The 12,255-nt window shown below is 40.9% G+C and overlaps 1 protein-coding gene across 1 annotated transcript in view; it reads right to left on the bottom strand.

Annotated features, from left to right (window-relative positions):
* PACRG (PARK2 co-regulated) overlaps nt 1–10,115 on the bottom strand; it is a gene marked incomplete at its 3' end in the record, with an annotated part of 196,854 nt that extends 186,739 nt beyond the window's left edge. The window contains exon 1 of the mRNA XM_015421221.1: nt 9,816–10,115. Coding sequence (XP_015276707.1) covers nt 9,816–9,953 — 138 coding nt within the window. The remainder of the gene's footprint in view (nt 1–9,815) is intronic.
* Between the last annotated feature and the right edge of the window lie 2,140 nt (nt 10,116–12,255).

Genomic DNA, 12,255 nt, shown 5'->3' on the forward strand with positions numbered 1-12,255 from the left:
CAGGAGAGGGCAATACCTAAGACAACCACTGTAGTCCACTGGACCACTAAGACATGTGAATGCAAATTTTGCAAACATTTTTGTCACATGAGAGGCTGGCAGGATTAATTACTTATTTGGAGCTCCATAGTTCCAGATTCATTGGAAGAAAAGTTAGGTAGAGGCAATTTTTCTAGACAATTTTGCAAAAGCATCATAAGGGATCACAATATTCTGTAGTATGCATAGATACCCAGGCCATTAAAGTAGTAACCCATTCTTTGGTACAAGAATTGAATCCTACAAAGATACCTCGAGGACAACATTTATTGCGAGGTAATAACTGAGAAAATTAGCAGCACTTGACTTCTACCATGTTGCTCCAGGGACATTATGATTAATGCATAGTCTATATAGCCTGTTGTTCAATTATACTTTAATTCATTTGTTACTAAGATTCTATTACTTAAGAAAGCAAGCCAAATCTATCATAAACTTTCAGACAAAATAATGAACTTTCTCATTAATATTTGGCTTGGGTTTATGAAGCATTATAATGCACTGTAAAATTTCAATGAATAACAAAAAAGGAAGGATATGATTTATTCACTTTCCTTATATGTGTAAAGATATACAATTTACTTTTAAATCCTTATATAAATGTCATAACGCAAGAAAAATATAAGCACTGATAATTATGTAGATTTTTATATTAATAGTGGCAGGTGCAATATACGATGCCAGACATTCACTTATATAGAGGTGAGAAGCTGAATGATTCATGGAACCTAAGAAGACCACAATATAGCAAAGGTATAGGTTATCAGCACCCATTTTCAAATTCTGTTCATATGCTGGACTTGCACCTTTTCCCATTAGGGTTTGCTCACATATCACTTTCCCTCAGAGTTTCTCCAGATGTGTACACTGATGAACCTAAGCAAGAATTCCCTGCATTGACAAAATGGGAAAGTTTCTAGATATCTAATCAGCTCCTTTTAAAAATCCACTGAACACAATTAAAGGTGACAGAGAATAGAGAAAAACTTGCTGTTCTGGTGTAGAGAAGAGATAGTTTTTGCAATAAAGGGACTAAACAATAAATTATATCAGGACAGAAAGCTTACACATGATCAAGAATGACACGCATTTCCTTTTATCTGGTCTACATCTATTATTTATAATTCAGTAAGAACAATTCAGTGAGCTCCCGTCTCTAGTTCCAGCTCCTGCCAACCTAGCAGTTCGAAAGCAAGAAATGGCAAGTAGATAAATAGGTACCACTTTGGTGGGAAGGTAACAGCGTTCTGTGCGCCCTGGTGTTTAATCATGCTGGCCACATGACCACGGAAATGTCTTCGGACAGCGCTGGCTCTTCGGCTTTGAAACGGAGATGAGCACCGCAATGCTAGAGTCGGATTCGACTGGCTTTTGAGCAAGTGAACCTTTACCTTTACCTTTAAGAACCAAATATTAAAACATTAAACTGAGATTCTCTGTGTTTCATGGTCCTTTCCAACCAACAATAATGGACAGCAAAATTAAACCTATATATGAAACAATTTAATCACTCTATATTTCCTGTACTCAGGGAACAATCCTAACACACTCAGAATCCCACTCAAGTTGTTTCAAGGGGGTCACTCCCAGGAAAGTAGGAATGTACTATAAGTTACTGATACTTTACAATACAGGAAATTCTCTGTTTCTTGTTAAACATTTTTTTTTAATGTAGGCTGATGCCAAATTAAGGTGGCCCTTACCTTATTAACTGTAATTGCATTGCTCTTCTGCAAACCTTTTACCTATACTTTAACCTAGTGAACTACATGGAATCCTACCTGCATTTTTTTTCTGCTTGATGGAAATAAGACTACTGTGTGGATCATTTGCTAATAGTGTTAATCAGTGACTCCTCAGGGGAGGAGTGTTTCAGCCAACTTGAAATTCTATTCTGCTACAAAATGCCATTTTAGTTTGAACTTTCACTCCATTGCCATCTAACATCTAATTATTTCAGTCTTGGGAAGCCACCAAAAAAACAAAAAACAAACAAACAAACAAAAAACCCCTGAGGGAATGCCATCTTCGGCAGCATCTAATTTCACAGCTGACATTCCGAATTCCTCACAATAGTACCTGAGATATAGTTCTCCTTACTGGAACTGGCATTGAGAGAAAGTGCTTATTGTGCTAGATGGACATTCGCTTTTCATGCCAAAAAGCAAGATGCATGATAACTTGCATCATTTCTCCCTTGGATATATGGCAAAGAGCAAGACAAATTTCAGTGAACACATTCATTCATCAGACTGCTTGGGAATCAGGCTGGACATATATCCCTTGAGAAAAGTTCCTTGGGGTTCAGTAACACCTTCCATTCATAGACTCTGCAATACAATATGGACCTCTAATCCAACTCTATGATACTAATAGTCAGTTCTATCACGCGATAAACATAAACAATGCTACCTGCTGAAAATAAAGTGGTATAGAAAAAGAAAATGCATTTATGAGTTCTCTGTAAATCATGTATTTTTCACATTCATACTTTTGGTGCATACGTGCTTCTATTGTAGTGCTTGACTGAAGCATCCAACTGATCAGTTGTGTGGACTACTGCACCACAGAGGCTATGAACATTAACTTTCCTATGTGAGAGAGCCAGAAGTAGGTAGCACATAGTAACATGACAGACACCCTTTCAAAGCTCCTTCTGGATCAGGTAAGAGTTTCCCTTTTTGTTACTATCCTCTTTCATGCCAACCCTTTTAGATATTTAATTCATACAAATCATAGGTGTTTCAATCATATTCTTAACACAGCAATGAGCTCTTGTTACATTTAGATTTTTAAACACTCATAATGGCTAGGATCTTCAATTTGGAACGACAAAATAGTGAGAATATTTCTGCTATGAGCTCTCTCTTCTGAAAACTTTGAAGGTTCAGTTATTTTACTAATCTATTTAGGGTCAAACTGTTAAACAAAGATAAAATTCACTGGGAGCAATGTGATGAGCGACTGCCAAGCCGAGCGGAAACTGGAAATCCGTGTCAAACTGTTGTTTATGATAACTAGGTGCCAGGGTTTCACTTAAAATACTTTAAAAAGCACATTTCTTCTCCTTGGTGTCCACCAAAGCAAATCAATGACTATTGCACCACAAACCCCTACAGATATCAGTTTAGCTAGTGAAACAACAAGTTAGCAAAGTTTTCAACTGAAATAAACCCTGACAATACAGCAGTTTGTTCCACTTTTTATGTTAAGTATGAGACTTCAGTCCGCTCTTAACAAGTGATTCAGCTTTATTGGACATGACAGAAAACAACAACACAAAACAGGAGAGCAGAAAGCTCTCTTTTAAACTTTCCGGGCTTGGATAACCACGCCCCCTAGTGAGTTAAGAACCAATCAATATTCTTGCATAAAGGCCAATAGTATTTGTTCCCTCCGAAACCTTTCCTAGTCTCTGATTGGTCTATTACGCAGAATAGCCAATTAGAACGTTTTATTTATAATACCTTAGCTCCTATGGAGCTATGGCCCAAGCTAGACCTTCTGTTTGTATACACAATACATAACATTTTAAAAATAGGAAATCTCGCTTTGACTCAGAAAGGAAAACACCATTATACATTTTCTCTACACTTCTGTGAGAAGTTTTATATATCCTATCTGTAGGTAAAGATGGCAGACCCTTACTTCTGTACTGTTTCATGTTGGATAATATTAAAATGACTGATCCAGGAAATTTCCCCACAAATTAACAGAATAGATTATATGAAGCACATGTTATCCCCTAGAGATGGCAATGTCAGGACATAAATCCTCAAAACACAAGGGAGGTCTGTTAGGAATTCAGCTGATCTACCACCACTCTCCCTTCCTGCTCTGCTTAGAAAGATTGTAATTCTTCTCCGTAATAAATTGGAGTTGATGTTGGTGAGAAGAATGGTAGAAGACCCAAAAGGAAAAGCCCAGAGGATGCATTCTGTTGGTATTTTATACATTCATTGAAGGGTACAGGCATTCTCTCTGGGCAAAGATCTGGCAACATTACTCTAACTATGAAAGCATGTGTCAGCTACTTGATTTATAGAACCAAACCTGAAAAAGCAATTGCTCGCTTCCTCTCATCCTTCTGCAATTTTTGCTATCACATTTTAAAATTTATCTCTGCAGGCATGAGGGCTAGAAATGTATTTTTAAAATACTACATGGATTCTCTGAATTCTTAGTATCAGAATCTTGCCAAGTGGGAAGAGGAAGAAGTGACGCAAAAGCAGAGGTGGCCTTTTCTGGCAGCCAACAGTACAGCCCTCAGCAGAATAAAATCCTTCCACACCTCATTAACTTGTTAAGCACCTTCTTTGCTGGTTTCTCCCTTGCTCCATGTATTATCTTCATATGCAGTAATCCAAAACAGGAGGACTACTTGTAATGAAAAATACTTACTATTTTGAGGAAATAGTAGTATTTCCTCAAATAGGAAAAAGAACATAGCAACTCTTTGCTGATCACATATAAGTTTTTTTTACAGAAGTAAATTGACTCTTAGTGTTTGTTCACCAAACAATATGACAACAGTATCAGAACTGCAAGAGTTATCTATCAACACTGCAAGAGTTATCCACCAATTAGTAACCTTACCCAGCTTTCATGGGTTCATTTGTGACGACCAGGATTCTAAAAACTTCATCACCATGGAAGAGACACTGCATTCCTTCTCACATTCTCATTGTGTATAGTTCCACAAACCACTGAACAAGAGTGGTATAGTTCCACAAACCACTGAACAACCATTTAAAACATCAGTCACCACTGTTTATTATGATTTCAAAGTTCAAGTTAGTAGCATAGTTGGGACATAAGAAACTCAAGATCTCTATGCAGCATCTCCACAGCAGATTATGACTCCATACTGTTCCTCTTATTTCAAAGTACTTTATCTTATCTGGCATGTACTTTATCTAAGAAATAGTTCTCAAAATAATGCTACTATCTCCTATCAAACTGAAAAGCCTACGGTAAACTCCCTGTACAAATGTTAAGTTTCTCAGTTCAATGATGGCTGGGAAGAACAACTCAATTTCTTACAGCCTTTTACCATTGTACTTCTCAAAAAACATACAACATTCTTTCAAATATAAAAAAATGCTGTTGTTTAAACTTTTAACTAAATGCTTAATTCACTGTTATTATAGTCAAGTTGTTCTTGTCATTCATTCCACTTATAATGCATATCAAAATAGGAACACAGAAACATGGGTAAGTCACTCCAGCTACTGGCAGAGAAGCCATGTGAGGAGTGGGCTATGAGAGTAATAGGCAGGAAACAGCATTTCCCCCACAGTGCTTTACTGCCATTATTAAAGCAACAGAAGCATCATCTAAGGCAGGAACTGAGAATTCCAATATTTTAATATTTTTAAGGTCCCTCCCCCCAGTGTTGTTCAAATATTTGCGTTTTGAAATATTTGCACATCTGTTATGCCTCTATTTGGCTAAGGCTTCAAATTATCAATCACTATGAGAGTAATAGGCAGGAAACATCGTTTGGGAATTCCAATATTTTAATATTTTTAAGGTATTTAAGACCCACCAGTGTTGTTCAAAGATTTGCATTTTGAAATACTTGCACATCTGTTATGATGCCACTATTTGGCTAAGGCTTCAAATTATCAATCTATTTTGGAACAGAGAATAGCCCTATTAATGTCAAAGGGCTGCTATAACATGGATAGATTGTGATCCAATACTTATTGATGCAGATCTCATCATTAAAAAAACCCACAACTTGTTGATTTCAGTGATATTACTCCCAAGTAAGTGGTTTGAATGTTTCACCTCATGTACAGGCTCTGCACGTGGAAACCTCAACTCACTAACTTAATTTCCTATTTATGTTCTTATTATAGTAACGATAATAATGAGCAATTATATGATACTTTCTCTAAATGCTCAAAGCTCCTCATATACATTATCCCATAATCCTTATAAAATTTCTATAAGGCAGGCCAGTACTACTATGCCCATGGTAGGGTTGCTGGATCTCCTGGAATTAGAGAAAATAGCTGCTTTGGAGGGTGTTCACTATGGCACTGTATCCTGCTGAGGTCTCTCCCTTCCCCAAATCCTGCCCTCCCCAGTCACTACCCCCAAATCTCCAGGAATTTCCCAACCCAGAGTTGGCAACCCTAGGCCATAGCAAAATTGGAGGCCAGGTTGTGGTTTATAGTGGCTTTCCTAAAGCCATTAAGGGATGTGTAGCAGAATGAACCAGAGTTTTTCTCATTTTCAGCTTATTCTTTTTGGTGTTTTCCATGCAGACAAGATTTCCTGTGGTTTCCCATTACTGCTTGTAATGTATCTAAACCTGACCGTGTGCAAGGCGAGTTCTTCACGTGGTCATGCAAAGCCTCCGAGCTTTGCTCCAGGAGACGATGGCCCGGATTCTAGCCCACACCAACCAGAGGGCTAGGTTCCTGGTCGGGACCTATGGAACTCTCGGCCACTGTATATAGCCTATCACTGAGTGGGGGTGTATCCTGGGAGTGGGTTTACTGAGCATATAAGCCGGCCTGCGACCTGGGTTTTTTCATCATGTTCTGCACCTATAATAAAAGTATGAGAGCTGAAATCACTTGCCAGTCTCAGTACTTTTCACTGCAGTTGCCATTGCAGTGCAGTAGCAACAGGGCTTCCACAGGGTGCGTTTCTCCCCATTTCCTTTGTCCCAACCCTCACGGTTGCAAACCCCCCCCACTCCCAGTCACAATGTGTCTGTATCTCCTAATATATCTGGATTGCTATGGTGGTGCACCCTGCTGCAACTGATGTCAGATCTACCAGTGCAGGCACAGGGAGCTGAGTCCCAGGAAGCCCAGGCATAGCAGGAATTCAGGATACTCAACCAGCCCATAACCATGGCTGTCCATTGAGGCATCTGGTTGGAGCAATCACCATAGCTCCCAGAAAAAAGCGCAGAACTATTCTACTGCCAGCCTTCACCAAGAAGCGTTACAAGACTCACGGGCCAAACAGTATCTTCTACAGACAAGGAAATACATGCAAAATGCAAAAAGCCCTCACTTCTTCTCTCATTCAAAGTTGCTTCCAAAACCAAGACACTTATAAGTTTTTTAAAAGTTGAAGAAACCAAGAGATTAAACAGGAAGGAAGGAAGGAAGGAAGGAAGGAAGGAAGGAAGGAAGGAAGGGAGGGAGGGAGGGAGGGAGGGAGGGAGTTTCAAGAGGGGGACATTCAGAGCTGAGAAACGACAGGGAAATGATAATTCTGTCCCTGCCTGCTGTTTTACTACTCCAAACTTCTTCTCTCAAACACACATTTGACCCCCCCAAAGTGAACTGCCACAGAGAACAGAGGGAGAGCATTCCAACCCTCCCCTGCTGCTTTCCAAATTAAATTGCATTACCCAACAACTTTGCTTTATTTTTTAAGAGTCAGAATGCTTTTACATCTGTCAGAGTACAATGTATAGTTGGCCCTCTACAGGTACCTAACAAATCCAAAGAATAATTTAGGGTCAACAACCTGACATCCCTCAGTTTAGCTGAGAAAGCTGTATAAAACAGAGGTGGCAACATATTTTGGTAGGACAGACAGCACAGAAGAACACAGGAGTACACCCTCTAGGATATCATCAGGGTGGCTACAGAACAGCTATAACTGATTTCCACATTTTGCAGGTTGGATCCAGGGTCCTCATCCTGTCTTGTGTAACAGTCACACACATGAGTTCCTCAGTGCTCATGTTTGAGGTACCCAATTTGGATTATGACTGTGGTGTTCATGGAAAAGAAACTTCAGCCTCCCCCCCCCGCACTGTTCTTCTGACCTGAAAGGGTCCAGCAGGCAATATTTGACCTCTTGAAGAAACTCATGTTACTGGGAAGTAAGAGGCTGCCATTCTGAACAGCGACCAAGGAGGACAGGCACTGAATGCTATCACTGGAGAGCACCACAAATCAAAGGCATGGGGACTGCTAGGTTAGCATAATACACAGTGCTAATTCAGTGTTGGACTTCCATATCTCAAACAACGACCAGGGTTGGACTGGGAAGAAGGAATGGCCTTGGAAAGAACACCACCCCCTAATTTATCCCAAGCCCTGCTGCAATGGTAAGGGGAGCAAAAGATGGCTCTTTCACTATATCAAGTGGGCTACCCCAGTGCTGGCCCTGTGTGTGGGCAAGGGAGCCACTGCCAGAGAGCTGGCTGGTCTGCACAGGGCCCAGTCTGCCAACTCACTGACAAGAGGCAGCTTGTTCACGGTGGCTTGCCCACTCCACAAAGGGCTGGGGCAGCCGGCTCACTCACAGTGGCAGCTGTGAGGGCCATCCTGTACAGAACTGGGGCAGCCTGTTGCTTGGGGCTGGAGTGGCCTTAGCAGGAGAAGGCAGCCCCTAGGCCATTGACCTACCAGGGTTTTCCCTGATGGCCTTAAAGGCCAATCTACCCTTGCTTACGACACCATTAAGGACATAGGGACCCATTGGAACACATGGAGCGCCCTGCTGGATCAGACCAGTGGTCCATCTAGTCTACCATCTTGTTTCATACAGTAGCCACCCAGGTTCATAACTAGGAGGAGTGATTTACACAGCAAGCGGCAGTATGAATTGGGCTTTAGTTTCTTGCAGGGCTCTTTTTGTAGAAAAAGCCCAGCAGGAACTCATTAGCATAATAGGCCACACACAACAGAAGGAATTAATTAGCATATTGGGCTACACCCCTGACAGCACAGCTCACTAGCACATTAGGCCGCACCCCCATGTTACCAGAAGTGTGGTTATCCAGCCACACCCACCTTTTGCTTGTTATTCTGTTTACCTTGTTTGTTGTCAAAACCAAAGGCCTTTTTTGTAGCAGGAACTCCTTTGCATGTTAGGCCACACACCCCTAATGTAGCCAATCCTAATGAGTTTCTGCTGCTGGGTGTGGCCTATTATGCTAATGAGTTCCTGCTGGGCGTGGCCAACTTGGGAGCCAACTGGAACTCCGTTCCTTTGCATTCCTACCCAAAAATAGCCCTGGTTTCTTGAAAAATCCGGGTTTTGGTTTTCCTCACATGTAGTTGACAGTGCCATCCTCAGCAGAGTTACACCCTTCTAAGTCCACTAAGATCAATGGGCTTAGAAGGGTAACTATGCTTTGGACTTCCTATTTAGAATCCTCCTGTCTATTTTCCCCACATAGGGTTGTTTTTAAAATGTAGCATATGTTCCATTGAATTACTGGTCCAGGCTCCAAGCCCAGTGCTATTTTTCATATATTTTCCATTCAGATTACTCTCCAAATTATTAAAAATTAATTGAATTATATGGGGTTTTAATTTTTTTTTTTATTACATCACTGCTTTTTTCACCTGAATGAAAATGAATGAATATACCTAAAGGTATATGTGTCCAAACTGTGTGTCCAACCATATCCAAACTGAATGAATATACCTTAAGTGTGCTCAAGTGAGGGAGCAGGGCAGAGGAGCAACAATTATTATTTATGGATCTAAATTACTGTAGTTGTTACAGATGAAAAAGTTTTGCAAATGTCTATTTTATAATAAGAATAAATTTAAAGAGTGATTTGGTACAATATATTATCGTGATATTTGGATATGATGACACACCGGTGATTATTTAAATGTGATAAATCTCTCACCCCAGTGAGTGCGTTTGGGAAGACAGCACACAAATCATACCCACGCAAAGCTGACACGGCAGTTGTCATCCCCTGCCCTTTACGATGGTCAGCTCGTTCCTTTCCAGCGTTTTCCAAGAAAACAGAAAGCTTCATAAGAGACACGTACCACTGTGTTTTTCATCATGGCTTTGATGGTGAATCCATCGCTGACCTGCTTCCTACTTCTTTTTTCTTGCCGTAGAGGCTCCTGAAATTGTACGGGTCTGTGTTTGGAAGGGCAGGAGCCTTCTTTCTCTGCCACCATCTCGTCAGGTAACTGATAGAATATGGGTTGGAAATGAAGACTAAAAATCAAACAACTAGGGGAGGAAGAAAAAAAGAGAAAGAATAAAAAACCCCTCCTCCTAAACTCCGTCCCCCTGCATCAGTTGTCCCTCGACCCACGGTTAGCCCCTTCGTAGGATCCTGTGTGGATGCAGGACGAGGAGAGGGGAGGGGGGGGAAGCTGCCTGTTTCTAACACCAACACGCGTCTAGGGACTCTGTTGCTAAGCAACGTGTCAACAACCAGCCTGTGTAGCCTAAGAATTCCGCCCTTGTCGGGACACCGACAGCGCCTACGCACACGCGTGCTCAGTAGGAGCAACTGAAGCCGCTTGCCTTTTCTTTGGCCTTATATAGTACGGGAGTTCCCCTCGTTCACAGGAAGACATCGCTCAGACCGAGAAAAAGCTATGAGAAAAGGTTTGCAAAGGGAATAACGTATAGCCGTGCAATGTTAAACAAAACTGCAAGGCATGTACAAAATAAAGAACCGTCTTTAAGGGCCGCCGAGCCGGTGAAGACAGAACGTGCTCTGCCCTTCTCCTGCCCTTACTTCTTGTCGTAGAAAATACATACGTAGAGCACCCCCCCCCCCCCGTGTTGTTTTATCATAATGAGAAAATGTGTCTGTTTCTAGCCCCATGGAGGGAAGGTTAATAGGATTATATGCTCTGGGGAAAACAAAGGGGAGAAATAAATATAGGTGAAGATACTGTCAGCAGCTGGAAGAGCTATAAATTATCCACCTCTCCAACGTAATGCATCTGTACACAATACACAGAGAGTACTCCATCTTTCTGTGTTATACCTCTGAGGATGCCAGTCACAGCTACTGGCGAAACGTCAGGTTCTACAATGCCAAGACCACGGCCACACAACCCGGAAAATCTACAGCAACATCTGTTATATATATATTTTAGCGTTATTAATCCTACACATATTTTTTTCTTTCTCTCATTTGTTCACCACTATTCCCCAAAAGTATTTTATCTAAATTTGCTAAGATTAAGATTTTTCAAAGACTTAAAGCATTTATTCAGAAATCCACTGAAATAAACGGTACTTGTTGCTAAAAGCATAAACAATGTTGTTCTCTCTCACCAGGCTGGGCTTCTTAAAAAATTTAAAACTGCATAACAGTTCAATCAGAATTCAACTTCATAGTTGAACGTTCCCCTGCTCCTGCATTTCTACGACAGGAAACAGTGTAACAAGAATTTGCCATGCAACACCAACCAGGGTGGGGAAAACACCTGCTTTTATCAAAAAGGTCGGTTTTAGCTATATTGGTATATTGTTTAAGATTTTAGTATAGAGAAATTGTATGCAGACGTCTAGCTGTAACGGCCGACGATTACTTTTATAAACCCCTGTATTTTCCCCTCTAGTCATGCTCTGAGCACCGCTAAGGTTAATGGACTGTTTTCTTGGACAGCTGTTTACATTACTAGTCTAACTAGTAGTAAAATGCTATTTGTTGTAGTTAGGACGCCAAAACTTACATTGATGAAAGAACAAAGTTTGAGTCCAGTAGCACTTTAAGGCCAGCAAAGTTTGGTCTTAAAGCTTGCACACGAGAGCTTATACCTTGAAATCTTATAAATCTTGAAAGCTCATACCTTGAAATGTTATCTTGAAATCTATTCTTGACTTAAACGTGGTTCTTTGGAAACTTATTTATTGCTCTCTCTCTTTTTAATCTGTTTATGAAACTTATTTATTGCTAAGGACGCACTGCTTAGGAACATGACGCGGCACCTGTAATAATGCTTCCTCTGCACACCCTCTTTATTTTTTGTGAAACACATTTACTAGAAATACAGCATGATGAAACGCTTTATTCTCTGCCTACTTTCTATATATGCCGTTGGGTGAACAGAAAAGAATAATACAATGCGGCTGCGCAAACCTGATCGTGTCCCAATAATCAAAGAACTGGAGTCATTCTACTTCCCACGACCCCCTTCCAGTTTTTTGGAAGAGGGTCAAGTAGAGTAGTGACCACCACCCCGTGTTGCTCGCTGGCCTGCTTTATATTAATTATTGCATAGTCAACATAAGGTGGCCGCCGCAGCAACCATCACTTGAGGAAACAATTTTCTCCTGGTCACATGACATATGGTTCATTAACTCTAAGAGATGGGGAAGGTAAACCGACAAGCAAACGAGGAACTACATTTCCCAGGATGCATTGCCTCGTCCGCGCAGTACTCGTCTTAAAGTCTCGACTGCCTGCAGGGAGCGTTGTATTCTGAAGGCTCGGATTTGAGCTGCGGGTGGGGA

This window comes from Gekko japonicus, unplaced genomic scaffold (genome assembly GCF_001447785.1).
Source record: "Gekko japonicus isolate JY-2015 unplaced genomic scaffold, Gekko_japonicus_V1.1 scaffold286, whole genome shotgun sequence".
In the NCBI taxonomy this organism is placed as follows: Eukaryota; Metazoa; Chordata; class Lepidosauria; order Squamata; family Gekkonidae; genus Gekko; species Gekko japonicus.